This window comes from Halichoerus grypus, chromosome 6 (assembly GCF_964656455.1).
Source record: "Halichoerus grypus chromosome 6, mHalGry1.hap1.1, whole genome shotgun sequence".
NCBI classification, from domain to species: Eukaryota; Metazoa; Chordata; class Mammalia; order Carnivora; family Phocidae; genus Halichoerus; species Halichoerus grypus.
In genome coordinates this window covers 132,630,385-132,649,639 of record NC_135717.1, presented here as the reverse complement: position 1 = coordinate 132,649,639, position 19,255 = coordinate 132,630,385, and the positions used below count along the sequence as shown (strand labels likewise).

General features: G+C 38.1%; 1 protein-coding gene across 3 annotated transcripts; it reads right to left on the bottom strand.

The window, feature by feature from the left end:
* Window positions 1–320: 320 nt before the first annotated feature.
* Window positions 321–17,298, bottom strand: CCT2 (chaperonin containing TCP1 subunit 2). Of its 3 annotated transcripts, none has more exons than XM_036110392.2 (16): window positions 17,154–17,298; window positions 16,308–16,382; window positions 16,140–16,205; window positions 15,426–15,537; window positions 15,021–15,097; window positions 14,783–14,895; window positions 13,760–13,962; window positions 11,757–11,857; window positions 11,435–11,562; window positions 9,465–9,568; window positions 6,305–6,424; window positions 5,794–5,922; window positions 5,494–5,597; window positions 5,106–5,205; window positions 4,019–4,160; window positions 321–610 (listed from the first exon to the last, which is right to left on the bottom strand). In XM_036110392.2, exons 1-16 carry the CDS (start codon window positions 17,154–17,156, stop codon window positions 580–582), a joined length of 1,608 nt encoding a protein of 535 aa, XP_035966285.2. In that variant the 5' UTR covers window positions 17,157–17,298; the 3' UTR covers window positions 321–579. The 3 variants fall into 3 exon arrangements, with proteins under 3 accessions (XP_035966285.2, XP_077932401.1, XP_077932400.1); XM_078076275.1 differs by lacking the exon at window positions 17,154–17,298 and adding an exon at window positions 16,500–16,774; XM_078076274.1 differs by lacking the exon at window positions 16,140–16,205.
* Between the last annotated feature and the right edge of the window lie 1,957 nt (window positions 17,299–19,255).

The window sequence follows — 19,255 nt, the reverse complement described above, 5'->3', positions numbered from 1 at the left end:
GACTCTTTCAAACTTGAAGTAACAGAAACCACGATCATTTTGCCCTTTGTAAGAGACAGACAACACAAAATTAAACTGAGTACTAAACTTTAAGATACTTTCACTAAATAAAATTAAACAGCTAATAAAGGTTACATATGATTACAAACCAAGAGATTAACCTATGTTTATCACATCTGACTTTGACTTGACAAGATCATTATTTCATAAACGTGTACAGTCAATCATCAGTTAAGCCGAACAACTCCATACTGACAGCATAATCATTTGCTCCCATTAAATAAAAAAAAAAAGTACAAACCACCACTAAGACAGATAAGAAAAATTAATTGTTCAAATTTTTATTTTGATGCACAGTATGAGAAATGAACTTTTAAATCAACTAAATTTTATGGATAATGAAACAGCAAATAAATTAGACCCATGTTAAAATAGAAGGTCAGTTAAATGTCCAAACTTAAGGATATAAGAGCCACAGATAAACTTCGATTCCACAGTCTTCTTTAAAAGGTCGAAGTCTTTCAAATACAACTTTGCTATGAACTAACTGGTCCAGAGCTCAACAGCACATGGGAATGTTTAACAGGGGTGGTGATCAGGGACACGTTTCCTGCAAGCATTACAAAACAAACACTTAAGAAAACGCAATGGTAAAATTGAAAAGCATGACTGTAACCAAGGGTTTATATTAAATACAAACACAGCTGAAATCCTAATTTTATCAAAACCATTATAACCAATTCCTTATAACAAGGATGTTTCTACCTCATTACTAACATACCTCAATTATTATTGTATTAGTAAGAAAACAGTACAAAATCTGTGGAATGTGAAGACCCATAGGTATTTAGCAATTCTCAACTTCTCATCCAAACAACCTATTTAACAAATACATATTCTCCAAAAAAAAGGTTAATTCATGTTTTCAACTAATGTGTGAGGGCATTTTACCAAATCAAAGACAAAGACAGTTTACTCTTAACCAGAAGTTGTAAAATGGCAAGGCTTTGGGGCCTCTAGATGAAAATCTCTGGATCATTATTCTAAATAATGAAAATGAATGCTAGTAGATACGCTAGTGACAGGGTCAGGTAACTCACCAAAGTATGTAAACAGTGCCTTTCAATACATCTTAGGTGTTAAACTTTTATTCTCTGGTGAGAAAATAATGAATCTCTCAAGGAGGAGGCATGGCAGGGTACTAGAGAATTTTTTTACTTAAGCACTGCTTTTTTTACTTTACTTTTTTACTTTACTTAAGCACTGCTTCCAGAGTCAAGTATAGCAATCATTCTAGAGAAGCAGAGAAAGTATAAAAACAGATCCAAAGAGTACAGCATACTGGGGCAATATAAAGAAAGATCTTCCAACCCTGGAAGCTTATGGGAATATGATTAAGGATGCTGAAAGATATCAATACAGAAAAATTTCTCCAGCAGCTGTCACGGGGCAACTAATCTGGAAAACGAGTCCCCTGGAGGTTAAGTATAAAAAAGTTCCAAGGTTGAGGTAAACACAATTAATTACTCATGTTTCTTTACTACAAATTACTGAATATGTCTACTAAATTTAATAGACACTTAAACCACTAAAACAGTGGTATCAGATCAAATGAGCTATTTTAGTGTATTTCAAATGTGGTTGAGGGTGCCAAGTCATTGCAAAGATTTCTGAGGGTGGGTGTGGTTATGTGACCTTGCCGTCAAGCCAGAAAACTTTATAGACCTGTTTCCTTTTGCTATCATTCTGCTTAAAAAGACAAGAGAAAACAGAACCACACTCAACCATCTTTGCTGACACAGCTTCCAAGAAACTTTCTCAACTCCTTCCCTCACCAATGCTCCATTCCAAAATAGGACCATTCCTCATTACCCTACCCTAACCAGTACCAGAGAAAGAGAATCTGCAGATTTTTCAGCCCAGTCCTCCTTCCACTACACCACAGTAGATTTAAATACCACTCCCCTTTTCTCTCCACATCCAAATCACTATTTTCTCCTCTTTCCTTCTTCCAATAATAAGAGGATGACAGCTGCCATTTACAGAAGCAAGCCACTGAAGGGGTGCTACTGGGTTCCACACAGAGATTCCTCATAACAGAGTCCACTTGAGGTGCAATCTCCTGATAGTGCTCCTCCTTCCCTCCTATTCCCAGGGACGAACTCCCCTGTGGTCCCCGTGCTCCATCTAAAACCAAGCCCTTCTCTCATTCTCTCATTCCTCCTCACAGCTACTCAGTGGGCTGCTTCCTCTACTGCATCCATCACCCCGCTAGCAGATCACCCCCACGTACAGCACTGACTGCTCACAGTAGAGGCCCACGTCCTCTAGGCTCCCATCCCACTTCCCTGCTTCCATTCATAAGAGACTCCCTGAAAGCAGTCTATATACACTTCCGCCGATTCTTCCTTTCCTGGCTCTGTCAAACCTACTTCAGATTTTTGTCCCCTCTACTCCACAAAACTGCTTGTCAAGAATACCAATGACCTCTGTTGCTAAATCTAATCTTTAAGGTCAATTTTCAGTTTTTATCTTACTGGACCAATATATTTTATCACTGCAGCAGTTGATCATTCCCCAACCCTAAACACTTCCTTTGTTTAGCTTCTGAGGAAAACCCCATCCCTGGTTTTCCTCCTACCTCAGTGGCACCCAGGCCCCCAACCTTTAAAATTTTGTATTATGGAAAATTTCAAATGTACAGAAAAGCAGAGATTAATATGAAGAAGCCCCACGTATCCATCACCCAGCTAATAATTATCCTTTACCTATACTTCATGTTCCTTTTTAGTGTCCTCTGCCAGTTGCTCTGAATCTTTCCAAACTTATTACTGGAATTCTCAAGTATCCAGTGCCTAAAACCCCTTCCTTCCTTTAGCTACATTCCCTCTCTTGGGGACACAACCGGTCTCATGGCTTTAAATACCACATGTAGGCTAACAACTCCTAAACTTACAATTACAGCTCAAGCTTCTCTACTTCAGCTTCAATTACCCAACTGCTTCCTCAGTGGAAAGCTCAAATGTCCAAGTCTGACAACCCCACCCTCCTTACCCAAAGTCTTCTGCTTCTGAGATAAGAAAAACTCATTTATCCCAACAAAAACCTTGGCTTATCCTTCATTCCCTTTCCTCTCACACCTTATATCCAAACCATAATCAAATTCTGCTGGCTCTACCTTCAAAACCTTTTATCAACCCCTTCTCACCACCCTTACCTCTATTTTCTGGTGCAAGCAATCATTGTCTCCCATCTACCTGAACCACCACCGTAACAGGCAAAATTAACGTTTTAGTAACTACTAGTAAGAACAATTAAAATTGTTAAACTGAATCTTCAAAAGTTAAGATTTTCTGGCTACTTAACTATTTTTTGTGTGAATGAGTTTCTGTAAGAATTTGACATCTTAGAAAAACTGATGAGGGGCCCCTGGGTGGCAAAGCTGGATAAGCGTCTGACTCCTGGTTTCAGCTCAGGTCATGATCTCAGGGTTGTGAGATCGAGCCCCGCATAGGAGTCCGAGCTCAGCGAGGAGTCTGCTAGTTTCTCTTTCCCTCTCCCTCTGCCTCTCCCTGCGCTCGTGTGCTCTCTAAAATATATAAATCTTTAAAACAAAACAAAAACTGCTGAAATAGGAACATGTAAGGAACTCTACACATTACGAGCTTAAGATAATCTATATGAAAAACTGTACAGGACAGAAAATGACTGGAGCAAACTCAGCCTAGTGAAAAGACATTCGTTCTTAACACTACAGCCCTTGCCCCCATGTAATCTGGTTCTTGATCTTTCCGAGCCTGGCTCTTCATGGACCTTTCAATCCTGAGAGCTCCGCTGTGTCACCCATACCTCTCTCCCTCTAAGCTTTTCTGACTTAAAGAGTTGTGACTACATATTTTAAATAATGTGCATAATACCTTTAGCTAGGCAGAAATGCCTTTTTCTTTCAACTACAATTACCAAATACACACATTTACCTATTTGGTGCTTTCTAAAAAATGTTTAAGGGCTACGATACCTTGGTGCTGCTTTGATAATGTTGTCCACACGAAGAATCACCTCTGCTGCTTCAGCTGCACTCAAAAGAACTTGTCGCTTTACTTGGAAACTTTCTGTTATACCCAGTACTGCCATATCTCCGATGGTACCTTCCTTCATATCTAAAAAGAGAGAGCATTTACTAAATAAACAACATTAGTTTTAACAACTAAATTATCAAAATATCTCTAATGACTTACAACAAATAAAATTAATCCTGTTATAAAAAATGAGATTACAAGACTCAACTACTCAATTTATTTAGAGCATTCTCATCAGCCTAAAACTCAAGGGAAGACTTTTAGAAAATTAAAAGGTCAACTACTGATCATCTGTACTAATGGGCAACTAGCTCAGGTAACAGAAAATTTACATAGAACACTCAATCACCTATCTTTATTACATACATAAATGTGTATGTATATATGTGTACATATATATATATGTAAAATTACTGCAGAAAATGTGCTCATCACTAATTACCATGGATTCTTTAAGAACTGAAAGAATTCAAAACTCATCTACTTTTCCTCTTGTGAGAATCATACTTCACCTCCTGACAGATCTTTATTCATTAGCTCTCTCTTCTCCAGCGATGGGATTATCTACCCTCTATGACTATTCCTGTAATGTCTTGGGACAGTTCACTGCGAAATTTTTCAATTTGAATTAAATTTGCCCTTTTGGCCACTTTTATCTATGTAAAGACCTGCACTCAAGAATGCCTCATAATAAGTTTCCTGTGAGAGTAGGATTTAATATTTATTATAAGAAATTTAATAAGGTTTATACTTATTTCAGAATATTAATACTATTTATGTATTTAAATCCTACAGTCAACACATAATAAACTAATTACAAGTCTTCTAACTAGTTTTATACCCCTTACGGAAGAACAGGTCTGACAGTGTTGAGAATACAAAGTTAAACATTCTCCTAGGACATATAATGGTTACGGAGGCAAGCACCATAGAAATCTTCTCTATGGTTATCCTAAGAATTCATCTTAAAAAAAGAGAGAGAATTTGGTAAAGAGTTATTTCTTAATTACTACAGTCGTTTCTTACCCAGTCCAGCAGTTGTATTGCCTTCACTATGGGCAGCTCGGAGCTGTGCCACCAGATCCGCACTGTCATAGCCTGCATTATCAGCTATGATAGTTGGCAACTATAAAGTGAAAAAACCAAATGGTAACTATTCTACAATAAGAAAGCTGACTTAGTCCTAACTAGGACAGCTTTTTAAAATTACACATTTAGAAACAATGTAGTATTGTTCCTTTTAATTACTGCTCATAAAAAAGATAAGCTCCAGAACCGAATTTAAGTGGTGTGAACCAGTTCTTTTTCTTAAAGCCAAAAATTAGCAAACATGTCCAAGAGAGAAAAATGTATTCATTTAAAAAACCATCAATACTCACAAAATGTGTAAGTTCAGATGTCTTTATCAACTTACCATTCTCAGGGCTTTAGCATAAGACTCCATTGCAACAGCTTCTTTGCCTGGTGTTCTACTGGCAAGCTGTGTCACAGCATGAGCCATCAGCATCTCAGAACAACCTGCAGATGAAAATGAAATTCCAATAAATTATGATGTTTAGTTATCTCCAACACACTGACTTACTGATTTCCCTTAAGACACAAGCATTTTAAAATTAAGTGCAAACGCATTATATACAAACTTTCTAAAAATCATTAAAGCCAAAACCATTACTATACTTTAATAAAACATGTTTAATATTTTTAAAACGCTTACCTCCTCCATAAACTGTTCTAGAATCCTTCACAGTTTGGGCAAGAACACAAAGAGCATCATGCAAAGATCTTTCTGCTTCATCTATAATTTGTTGAGTGGCACCACGAAGAACAATGGTACAAGCTTCACCTAAGGTTAAAAAATAATATTCTTAGGTCACAGTGAATACAAAAAATAAGAGTTTGCCTTCTATTATTTATGCAGATATTGGTTATGATTATTATTTGGTTTTAAAAGCTAACATGTCCTCTGCTGTTATACATTCTTTTTGATAATTATCCACGTTCACAATAGTTCTAAGTTATCTAAGAAACAATCATGTTGAATATACACTGTTCACATAGGCAAGGTTAACGTGAGTTTAGACCTCAAGAGACTGAAATAAACATGCATCCTATGCTTCTCACTAATTAAGACACATCATACTCTAGTAAACAGAGTATTTCTTTTAACTTCAACAGAGCCTATCAAAGATTTAGGAACCTAAATCAGGATCTACATAATCACTCACCAAGGGCCACCCCAGAAAAGTGGATGAGTTTATCTTCTCCAATCATGACTTCCTCAATAAGCTTGCAACTTCCGAGCTTCACTAGTTCTGGGTGGTCAAAGGTAGAGGCAATTTCACCACCTATGAACATAAACATATGTTAATTAAATGCACAACATGTTTAAAATTTGTTTCCTAACGAGAACTAATGAACATTTTTTAAGTTCACTTTTAAGTTCGTTTTAAGAAGCACTTCATTTAAACTAATCTTTACAATAACCCTCATGAGAGATGCTCTGTTATTATGACATAAAACTAATAAAACTGAGGTAAAGAGATACTTAAGAGTTTCTTCCAAGGTTACATAGCTCCAACAAATAATACAGTGAAGCTGGGATTCAAATCCACGTAATCTGTCTTTAGACTTATATGCACACACTGTATAATACTATTTCCCAAAGGTTATTTTTTTTCCCCCAAAGGTTAAATTGGGACTTTAACATTTACTTTTAAGTCTGAATTTAAACTCCGATTCTCTTTTGAATCTAGTCTACAAGACCAGTAGCCTTATGATCCAACTTCCCAAAACATGAAAGTATTTGACTAGTTCTATTATGTCTACAAGATGACACTAGAAACTGCTTACAGGACACCCGATATCTGCTAATTATCATGATAACTGAAATCTCAGAATGCCCCTATAAGGCCCAGAAAAAGGGGAAATGTATACTGAGAATTTCCCAGAGCAAACCGAATGAGGTATCAAAAAAGTAAATTATTCTGGGGCGCCTGGGTGGCTCAGTCGGTTAAGCATCCAACTCTTGGTTTTCACTCAGGGTCATGATCTCAGGGTCATGAGATCCAGTGGTGCAGCCTCGCACTCGGCGTGGAGTCAGCTTGTCCCTCTCCCTCCCCCTCTGCTGCTCCCCTCCCATGCACTCTCTCAAACAAATAAAATAGTTTAAAACGAAAAGCAAATTTATTTTTATATCTTATTTCTATTCCTATTTTCCCGACATCTCCCATGGTTTAAGCTGAAAGATTCAGCCATTTCCTTCCCTGGTTCTTAATTGCAAAACTTCGGTTTCCATTTTAAAATCCTTTTTTCTAGTTCTTCACTCTTTTAATAAAGTAGATTCCTTCTACCATCATCAACCAGCCCCTCTTTTCCTACTCCTTACGTTTAAGTCTGAATAATTGATACTTTATATCTATTTTACAAAAAATTTATTAGAAAGAACTCTGGTCTTTCCAACTCTACTGTTTTATGATGATCTATTTAGCTGACTTTTTGACTTCTGATTGGCCTGAGCCTGAGACTGCTGTGTGTTCTAGGTGTGAGACACAACAGATATTTGGGACACCCCATATCCCCAAAATGAGACTAATTTGGCTTATGAGAATTTTCATTTATCCTAAATTCACTCACTTACCTACATTTGCTAATAAAATTATTTCTAGAGACATTTACAAGTACCAATTTCATGCACCCTGACACCACATAAGCTAAGGATGGGAGGCACCACAGGGCCAACTCTGCAGTGGGTTGTGCTTGGTGCAGTCAATATTCTTCTGAGTATATGTGGCAATTTCATGTATCAAGTCCTTAAGATATCAACTTATCCCATGAATGTGCTATCATCCACATTTATTTCTTATGTCATTATTTTTAATTTTGTTGCCTTAAAGGAGGAATTACACCATAAATGTTATCACCTTAAGCATCAAGTACGTATGGCTCTTAAAGAACTTTAATTAAAGCAAGTAAACCCACTTCAAACTAATTAATGAAAGAAAAATCTCTCTTTTTAGGTCAGAAGACCACGCTTCTCAAAATATTAAAAATGGATTAAGAAGTTATTCTGAGATGAAACCAATTCTACCCTTTACAATAATTAGTATACTTTATTTTTAATACTCATGGCACTTGAAAACTGAATTCAACATTCCTAGTGGTTTTATATCTCAAATCCCTCTCCGTAATTCTCATTTCAAGATCTCAAACCAACTTTCCAACCCATTCATTCATTTTCAAGGGCCTGAAAATTAGAGAGTAAGGGCTGCAAAACTTAGTTTTTCAAGGGCTACTTAACAGTTACTTTAAAAACTATTGCTACAACAAAGTCAACAAGTTGCAACGCTATGTCATTTTGACAGACACATTATCTTACTTATAAACATTTCTATTCCACACAACTGGGAGTATGAAACTCATACCTCTGTTGACGGGTATTACAGTATACTAACTTTTCATTATTCATTGCTGGATTGTTTCACACTTATTTCAACATTACTTCCACAATTTTTTAAAAAAGATATTTATTTCACAGTGGGGGGGGAGTGCAAGCACACAAGGAGGAGCAGCAGGCAGAGGGGGCAGGCAGAGGGAGCAGCAGGCCTCCCGCTGAGCAGGGAGCCCGATGCGGGGCTCAATCCCAGGACCCTGGGATCCTGACCTGAGCCGAAGGCAGACGCTTAACCGACTGAGCCACCCAGGTGACCCATTACTTACACAAATTAAAAAAAATTAACAAACACAATGTTTAAAAGCACTTGACCCACTCTCTGACATATAGTTAAATGTTCACTAAAGGTTACTCTTATAACTTATTATTACAAAGGACGCAAAGCATTGGACTACTCAGCACTAGAAATAAACAAATGAATAAACTAGATAAAACTTAGTCTTTTTTTAAGCTTTAGTTTCTTTAGAGGAGGGGTAGATCACTGGTCCTGTGGGTTTGTGAGAAAAGATCTAGTACCTTTAAAACAATGTAACAAAGATGGGGCTCCTGGGTGGCTCAGTACTTGAGCATCTGCCTTGGGCTCAGGTCATGATCCCAGGGTCCTGGGATCAAGCCCCGCATTGGGCTCCCTGCTTGGTGGGAAGCCTGCTTCTCCCTCTCCCACTCACCCTGCTTGTGTTCCTGCTCTCGCTCTGTCAAATAAATAAATAAAATCTTTAAAAAAACAAAACAATGTAACAAAGGTATCTATAACCTATGGCAAACATGGCAGAAAATTCAGTATCTAAGGATGTCAAAAAACTGTAAATCAGATTTCAGAATATTTATACTCTAAGCCCTTTACAGTATTTTTGTACTCTCAAAAGTTACATTTACTAACACTCAATAAATCCAAGAGTGATTAGTGTTAGAAATTAATGCCTTTTTTCTCATACCTGTGACAAGAGCTAGGCGTTCCACACCTGCAAAATCTGCATGTTCAATCGCCATAACACCAGCAGCACCAAAGAGCTGTTCAGGGTAATTATAAATTAACTGCCTGTAAATAAAATAAAAATGTTAAAAATTGCTATTTCACAAATCTAAAATACATTAGACTAAAAAACATTAAACCATTTTTACCTTACCAATAAAGAAATACAAATTAGAAATACCATATACAAGAATTCATAAATCACACAACTTAGTGCATCCATGCTAGCACTGCAAACAAGTTGTTTTTTATGTTGCTACTGACAGGATAAACTGGACCTTAACTCTGAAAAGCAACGTAGCAGAAATGCATCAAAAACCGTATCAATGTTCAAATGCTTTAATTCCACTCCTGAGGCTCTACATCAAGAAAATGAATTCAGATATTAAAAATCTTTAATGAAGGTATGTATAAAAATTTTTACAGAGAACAGCAAAACCTGCCAATATCTTCAATGTCCACTACGAGTGTGTTTGTGTACATCACAATTTACCAATTACAAAAACTGTAATGTTAAGTAAAAATTTACATTGTTAGGTTAAAAAAAAGGCAAGTTACAAAAGTTTATAGCATGTGTTCACAGCTAAGTGAAAAACTGAAACTTGAACACCACACACATACATACACAAGTCGGCTTAATAAAAGAATGAATTTCAGGAAGGTTAGACCTCAGATTCTGTTCCTTCTTTATACTTTTCTGTTTTCCAAAATGAGCAGATGTTATTTTTTAATAGGAGTACAAAAGGACAGGTTTAAGTTTGGAACTTAAAAAAAGGCCAAAAAATTTTTTTAATTAGGTGTAAGGGACCCCTGCGTGGGCTCAGTCAGTTTAGTTTCCAACTCTTGATTTTGGGTCAGGTCATGATCTCAGGGTCGTGGGATTGAGCCCCACGTCAGGCTCTGCGCTGGGCATGCAGCCTGCTTAGGATTCTCTCTTTGCCCCTTCCCGCAAATATTTGATTTTTCATCAAATATTAACTGTCAAAGTTAACCACTGCCATTTCATTGCTAGAAATGTGCTGTTCCTCTTCGTATTTTCACCATTTAAAAAAATCCAAGAGATCTAAGCAGAGGTAAAATTAGACACAAAGGCCCTGAGGTGGGAATGAGCAAACAGTTCAAAGCAGTGGGTTCAAGCCCCCTGATCCTGGAGGGGAATAGAGGACTTCTTGCCAAAACTCTAGCCTGGGTTTCTGGGGCAAAGGGGGACATGGTGAGTATAAGACTCCTCCACTGCCCACTCTAGACGCTGCTATCAGGTGGCACACACTACCACTGGATCCTAGATACTTGACCCTGTAATATCAGGGTAGAAGCTGGCCAGAGAGCCATGGAAGAAAGCTGTGAGCCCAGAGTGCCTGCCACCTGCCACTGATTCCATGTTATGCTGCCTCAGGCCACTGGATTGGATGTAGTCATGACTTTTTATAGAGCCTTTTCTAGTTTTACTGAAAAAAATTCTCCATTGCCTTTGGAAAAAAATCCATAAACACCTTAGATACTAAAAATTAAGAAAGAAAACATGGGAAAAGTTTACATATACTTCATACAGATTAAAGCCCTAAAACTCTATTACTTTTCATTTCTTATTTTATTCCTTTGCTATTAGCTTTCTACTACTTCAAAGTCCCATCATTTAATATGAAACTGAAGCTCTCCACCAAATATATGTATATGATAGCCCAAAATTAAGATGCAACTGCCAGATCAGAAAACTATTACTGTTAATATGAAAAGGTTTATTAGTCAAGTATATTAACATAAAACATCACCAAAATGGTGACACAAATGCTTTGCTGTAAAATTCTATTTGGAAAAAACACCAGTTCCTAAATAACAAGTCACTAATTCAGTATGAAGTATTTTCATACATCTTTGTAGACATAAATCATTAGATTACTACAAATATTGTTAGCAAAAGCACATACAGACCTGTTAATAAAGCAATTTATCCCATGCTTAAGAATACGTTCAACTTTCTCCTTCATTTTTTCCTTTTCGGCATGTTCTATTTCGGCAACCTTTGCTGTAGAATCAACTCTTACCCTGGAACCAAATATCTAAGACAAAGGAAAGCATAAAAACAGTATCACTTTCATTACTCCTGAGTCGCACAGCTTAATTTTTATGTAAATACACTAAAATTACATATTTGAATACATTCATATGTATTCTAGGTTTTTTTAGTGCGATTCCCAGCCTGAATTTATAAAGCAGCTAACAATTAGAATTCTAAGAAATGTAGTTAACATACCTTTATTTTGTCTGTATCCATACCAGTATTTGCAATGAGAATTTTAGCATTTTCAATTCTCTTCGGTTGATTTACTCCAATTTTTTTATCCAACAGAAAGCCTACAACACATTGAGTATTTTAGTAAATAGTTCAAAGCTATATTGATAAATCTTTATGTCTGCTTTATCAAATTACTTTTTCAAACATGCATTTAAGTCCAACTCACCAAGTTCCTAGAACCTGTAAAGCATTTACTAAAGCAAGTGATCATAAAATCAATTTAGCAGGTGGAAATCTAAAGACACAGCACAAACCTTAAGAATAAACACAGTATTTTGGGGCGCCTGGGTGGCTCAGTTGGTTAAGCGACTGCCTTCGGCTCAGGTCATGATCCTGGAGTCCCGGGATCAAGTCCCACATCGGGCTCCCTGCTCAGCAGGGAGTCTGCTTCTCCCTCTGACCCTCCCCCCTCTCATGCTCTCTGTATCTCATTCTCTTTCTCAAATAAATAAATAAAATCTTTAAAAAAAAAAAAAAAAAAAAGAATAAACACAGTATTTTGAAACTTCTGTTTCACATATATACAAAATATGCAGGTGTGGATTGTAATATAAAGCTAGTTAAGTCCACTTTCATTAGCTTAAAACCAATGCAACAGAAAAACTATGAAGATTCAGGAAAACGAGGTATTGCTGGAGATTACTGAACTTTTTAAAGAACTGAGGCTGGTGATAAAATGAAAAACAAAAAAACAAAAAACCATGTACAATGGAGTCAAACAAACCTAACCCCAACCATGCTCATGCTGCTTACAGGCTATGTGTACAACCTTGGACAAATTAACCTTAGCTATTCTTCTGTAAAACAAGAGTTTACCACAATGCTAGTTTCTAGCCTATGGGCCTGTAATTTGGAACTCTCTCTCCAAGCTTCTTTTAGATGCATGCATAATTTTTACCTTTTTAAGACATTATCATCTTGGGTTTTCTGCTCTATTCAGATGAACCTAATTCTCAATCACTAGTTCAACATCATGAGGAATAAATGAGATTTTAAGTAAAATTCCTATTACGATGCTTGCACAAAACATTCAAGAATGGTAGCTATCCTTGTTTTCATTATCTTTCCCTACCACTAGGCCCTATTAGAAATGCTACACAGCCCTTGCATACAAAATCAACAAAGAATATTTTTAGAATTGTTACTCCTTTGAAATAGAGACAAATGAGGCGCCTGTGTGGCTCAGTCGGTTAAGCGTCTGCCTCTGGCTCAGGTCATGATCCCAGGGTCCTGGGATGGAGCCCTGCATTGGGCTCCCTGCTCAGCAGGGAGTCTGCTTCTCCTTCTCCCTCTGCCCCTCCCTCCTGCTTGTGCTCTCTCTTCTCTCTTTTCTCTCAAATAAATAAAATCCTTAAAAAAGAAATAAATAGAGAGAAATGACATACAGCAAAACCTGGAGTACGAATCAATGGTAAAACACAACTTGTTCCTGTTTCTCCTCTGTAAGAGAACGTTTACACATTCCACTCCATAAGCCATTTTGTAAATACAATATAAAGATGTTTTGAAAAATTCATACTCTAAGAACAAAATACATTATTACTAAGGAAAGAGCAGTTGCTAAGACTTATTTACTACTTTTTAAGAACACCAAGAACTATAACCTTAATACCCACCAATTAAATGATACACAAACTCTTCCTGGAAAAAAATGCCATTTGAGAATAGCTGACTTTTACTAAAACTACAATTTCTCTTTATTAGAGACTGCAAGAACTTCAAGGTATAGAGTAAAACCTAGAGGTTATCAAAGAAACGCTGGGACGGTGTGAAATGAAGCACACAGTAAGTATAATAAATGGATCAAAAAGACAAAAATGGTTGCAATGATTTCTATTCTTAAATACAAATTTTCTGGCTTTGTAAAGTGTTACCAGTCCTGACTAGCTAAAATCAGGATTCACTATGTAGCCCTCAACGTCTGATCAAAGCTTGTTTTCCCACATTCAACATATTCATACCTTCGTCTAAATAGGAATCTGCCAGACTTCCTCCTAGCTTCTTGATGACGTGAATTGCCTCCAGATTACCAGAGCCTTTCAGTCTGAGAACAGCTTCTACAGCTAACTGAGTAAAATGGTCTTTGTGATGAGTAAGAAGTTTTGAGGATAATGTTGTTCCCGCAATGTTCATTAAATCTTCACGGAATTTAACTTCGTCAGAACTAAAAAAAAAAAAAAAAAAAAAAAAGACTCACGCCTGTTTTTAAAATGCTTCTTCAAAGGTATCAATCCTATTTTTCTTTTCAAAATTTATCCAAATACTTGTCAATAGATAATTTCACCCCAGTCAGGGCTCTAAGCCATAGCAGAAGAAAGTTCACAGTAACCAAGAAATGCAATATTAAAGGATACTATTTTCCCCACCATCTGGTAAAATACCAAAAGAAACACAAGCAAACTGAATACCAAATGCTTCAAGAACATGGATAAATAGGTATTGCTATACAGATATTAAGAGTGAAAATTAATACACGTTTTCTAGAGGATTACTTGTAAATAAAAATGCCTTAAAATACACATATACATTTGGACCCAGCAATTATCCCTCTTCAAACATTTTTTTGGGTTTGTCACAACTACTATTATAAATCTAAAACTTACCAAAACAGATCTCCTACTATAGATAGATAAATCACACTACTAATAAATTACTGCAGAAAACTGATTGCAGAAAATTACACTAAAAATATTACACTATTGCAGAAAATATAGACACCCAAAAATATGCTTTTTAATCAACTAAGTTAGAATGATTACACAATGATTCTATTTGTTTTGTTTTTCTTGATTTTTACATGCAAAAAACTGGAAACCCAAACTATATCTCGAGTGTAATGTGGGGTTCTGTTTTGTTATCGGGGCAGGATGAGGCAATAGGGTCATGTTTGTGTATACTTTTCACTGTTTTCCAGACTTCCTGCATTGAGCCTATTTTGAAAAGAATGTTAAATGTTTCAAACAGTATTATTTTGGTATACCAACCCATGATCAACTGCAGAATTCAACAGAGCCTGTCTTGCCGCCTTTGTGGCTTCTCTCCAACCCGCAATGATGGTCTGTGGGTGAATCTTTCTTGCAATCAAAGATTCTGCTTCCTATTAGTAAATAATGGAAAACATTCTTCAATAGAAAACACACAGAAAGGACCTGACTACTTCTGATACAAGAGCAAAAAAAAAAAACCAATAAAATGAGGTTAAAGTTGCTCAGATACTCTCACCCTTAGTAATTCTGCTGCTAAGACAGTAACAGAGGTAGTGCCATCACCAACTTCATCATCTTGAACCCTTGACATATCTAGAAATAAGAAGCTAGTTAGTAACTCATTTGTATTTGATATAAATGCATTCTAAATTACTTCTCCGTAGCTTACGTAATTCTCCAAACATACCCACAACCAACCTGAATCTCACTTATCTAGGTCTCCCCACCTGACAAACTCTTTGGAACTTCTCAGTCTGAAACGTTTTATTATTAATAACTACATGGCACTCCAGAAGCTTATATTTTAATAATGATAATAATTAAAAAGGGGACATCAATTAATTGAAAGTAGTTAGTCAACAAAGCCTATTTAAAAATGTGTTTCAAAATATTAATGAAACCTTATCATTTTCAGACTCACCAACTAAAACTTTAGCTGCTGGATTGTCCACACCGATGTTTTTTAGAATAGTTGCACCATCATTGGTTACCATAAGAGAGGCATCTCGTCCACTGCTTAACAGAATTTTATCCTAAAAGGAACATACTTGATTCAAGTTAAGATATAAATACATCTGAAGAATGCATGGGTCAATCTGTACTCTCATTTACTGCTAATGTGTAAATACTCTGGATGGCAATTTGGTAGTATCCATTCAGATTTTTTTTAAATGCATACACTCCATAAGCAAACCTTGGTGTCTGTCCCTAAAAACACTAGAACAGGGAGACATTAACAAGGTTGTTTCAGCACTGTAATAGCGAAAACAATGAATAAAATATAAAGATCTACACCGAAAGGGATTTTAAAAAGCAACCTACAGAAAAAGTACACACAGATACCTCTGATAAAAAAATATATATATAACACATAATACATAATATGCACATAAATCTACATAAAAACAAGTATCAGGAAAACTTACACCCAAATAGAACTATGGTTGTCACAGAGGACTTTTGCTGTAGGAGTACTGTTTTGATTTTTAGGAAGGAGAACATACCCATGTCTTACATATACAAGAGTTAACTTTCAAAGTTTAAAAAGCATCCCCAAAAAAGTGAGCTATTAACTAGATTTCCAAATATGGCTCTAAAGCAGAATCAAAATATAACGATTCCTTGTTTTTCTTACCATGCCCTTAGGTCCTAATGTGCTCTTTACCAAGTCTCCAATAGCGATGGCACCAATAAAAGAAGACTGGAGTAAAAAATCAAAGATTCAAAGTAAAAATCAATTCTACAGTCTTAAAATTCCTAAAGTACAACTGGATCTTTAAAAGTATGGGAGAACAAGGCTCACCAGCCGAGCAGTCTCTGCTCTCTCTTCATCAGCTCCAGCCTTGAAGATGTTAACAGGTGCGAGGGAAAGGGACGCCTAAAAGGGAAAATCAACAATCAGTTTGAATACCAATATTAACACGTATACATGGATGCGTTCCGCCAGAAATACATGTATATATTTAAGAGAAAATTAATTTACAGCATAGCGTACTTTTTCAAACAAACGACGATCTCCGTCATTGGGGCGGTCATTTACTTAGGGGGAGTGAGGGACATATACAACCTGTATAAGCAAGGAGTTTGCCTGTGGGGTCTACAAGTGCTCTACGAGTAAAAATTATACACCAAAAATGACTGCTAAATATGGCAAGACTTAAGATGACTTTAAGGATAAAGCAGGCAGGGGTTGCAGGCCACTCGTGGAGGCCACTCGCGCAACAACCGCCAGGCGGACGAGGCAACGCGGCCGATTCGCCTCCATCTTCACCCTCCAGCCCTTCCAGCCCGGCTGCTCCAGGCTCCGCCCCGAGAGGGAGGGCGGGGCCTGTAGCGCCAACCCGCTGGGGCACTAGAAATTTCTTCGCTCGGGTTGATCCCCAGGCCTCGGGTTCCGCGACTATGGAGAGGCCGAGTCAGCAAAAAACGCTGGCATGGAGGCCCACACCTCCCCCTTAGGTATGGAGGGCTTCGCCGGCGGGCCCGGCGCAAGCCACACGCCGAGGCCCGCGCCACGTGCGGCGGTCTCCGGGGACAGACATGAGAAGCCCCCGGCCACGGAAGAGCAGAAGGGGCAGCGGGCGGGGGGCGCGGCGGGGCGCGGCGGGACGCGGCAGGGTTTGGGCAGGGCCAGTGGGGCCAAGCTCACCATGGTTCCGAGGAGTTCGGCACACACGCTAATCCCTCAGCTCACGCCCGGTACCAGAGGGAAGAGAAGCCGGAAATGACGGCACACGCTCTCCTGCAGGGGGCGGAGCCCCGGCGGGCTCGCCGCTCCGGCCTGGCACCGCCCTCTGGGGGAAGGGAGGGTGTGCCGGTTTTGAGTGAAGGACCGCGGTCAGAAAAGCAGCGGGGGGCGGGGCTTTGACTCGCGCTCCGCCCCCTGCGGCACCACCCGCTCGGGACCGGGGAGGGGAGGATCTGACGTATTGGGTGGAGCCGGGCAGACTGGGAGTAGAACCCCCGAAGAACAAAAGAGACGCCGCCACGCGGGGTTGCCATAGCAACGGAGTTCCTGCTCGCGTGTTTAATTTTCCATAAATTTCCTTAAGTTTAATCTTTAAAAAAATTTGCCTTAAACTATACTAATAACGATACGATTCACCAACCTCACCACTTCTTTCCCCAGAAGCAAGCACATTCAGCTTTTTCAGTTTGTGGAGCTTTTGGGGATATCATTATCTTACTAAATATTTTTATTGCTATTTTAATTTTAAACGTTATTTATTGAGTTACGAGGAACACTTACATTCCTTTCATTGAATTTTATTTTTTTAAAAGATTTTATTTATTCATTTGACAGAGACACAACGAGGGAGGGAACACAAGCAGGGGGAGTGGGAGAGGGAAAAGCAGGCTCCCCCCCGAGCAGGGAGCCCAACGCGGGGCTCGATCCCAGGACCCTGGAATCATGATCTGAGCGGAAGGCAGACGCCCAACCGACTGAGCCACCCAGGCGTCCCCTTTCATTGCATTTTAAAAAAGCTGTTTTTAATTGGACGTTGACTGTCTAGGACAAAGTCTTGTGAACTCTGATGGAGACATTTACTTTATCTTTGCCCTGCTTGCTCATTTTCATGTCTCACATTTCACTCGTTCTTTTCCCCTCCACTAGTAGAGATGACTAATATACTTTTACATAATGTGTTGGTAGAGACCAAGATTGATTACAAATATTTGTTTATAAAAACAAAATTTTCTACTTAACTCTAAGTTGACCGCCTAGGACGGTTACAGTAAAATGTGCTTTTAAAATGTCTATTAGTTTTCTATCATCTACTGATACCCTTTTCTTCCTCTGAGTAATTGATCACTTAGCAAGTGCTTGGACTTACTGGCAATCGTTATTAAATTGGTAGATGTTTTCAATTTTTAACTGTTTTTACCCTTCAGATATACTTTAAGAGGGTTAGTTTACGTCAGGGGTTGACAAACTATGGGGAGGGAACCAAATCCAACCTCCCACCTATTTTTTTATGGCTAGAGAGTTAAGAATGTGTTTTACATTTTTAAATGATTGAGGCAAGAAAAAAGACGACTATTTCGTGATACATTAAGATTATATGAAACTTGTATTTTGGTGTCCATAAAGCTTAGTTGGAACACAAGCATACCCATTTTGTTTAATATATGTATATTTTAAGGGTTTTTTTTTTGTTGTTTTGTTTTGTTTTCAGTACTCTCTACACCCAGTGTGGGGCTCGAACTCATGATCCTGAGATCAGGAGTCACATGCTCTTCCAACTGAGCCAGCCAGCTGCCCCTACCCATTCATTTTTATACCGTGCAGTGATACAGAATTATACAGTAGCAGAGTGGTTGTGACAGACTGTCTAGCCCATAAAGCTTAAAATAGTTATTATCTGATCCTTTACAGAAAAAAATTGCTGACCCTGGTTTACACTATTCTCAAGGTCCATCATGAAAAGGGGTGTTCAGATTCGACAAATTATTTTAAATCTACCAAGATTTTGAAAACTTGGCTCTTCTTGCAGGAAATGCACTTTAATGGGCAGATTCCCCAATCACACACTAGAAAAGTCACAATGAGAAGCTGAGATGCCTGCACGATATTAAAAAGGGCTGTTTCCATTGTGGGCCAAATCACTTCCCTGGAAACATTATCTCCTCTGGCAGGCCTGAGGCTTACCTAAGCCTGAGACTGTGGGTGATGGAAAAACCGCTTAGAGAAGTTGGGGGGATAGCCAGGGGCATTTGGATGGGGACTGGGAGGCAGGCCTTGCCATGTGT

What these genes read in the sequence shown, in the direction of transcription:
- CCT2 (XM_036110392.2), bottom strand. An exon ending in ACGCCTAGCTCTTGTCACAG is followed by an intron (nt 6,425 to 9,464) that starts GTATGAGAAAAA and finishes TTATGTTCATAG; the next exon opens with GTGGTGAAATTGCCTCTACC. An exon ending in TAGAACAGTTTATGGAGGAG is followed by an intron (nt 5,598 to 5,793) that starts GTAAGCGTTTTA and finishes TTTCATCTGCAG; the next exon opens with GTTGTTCTGAGATGCTGATG.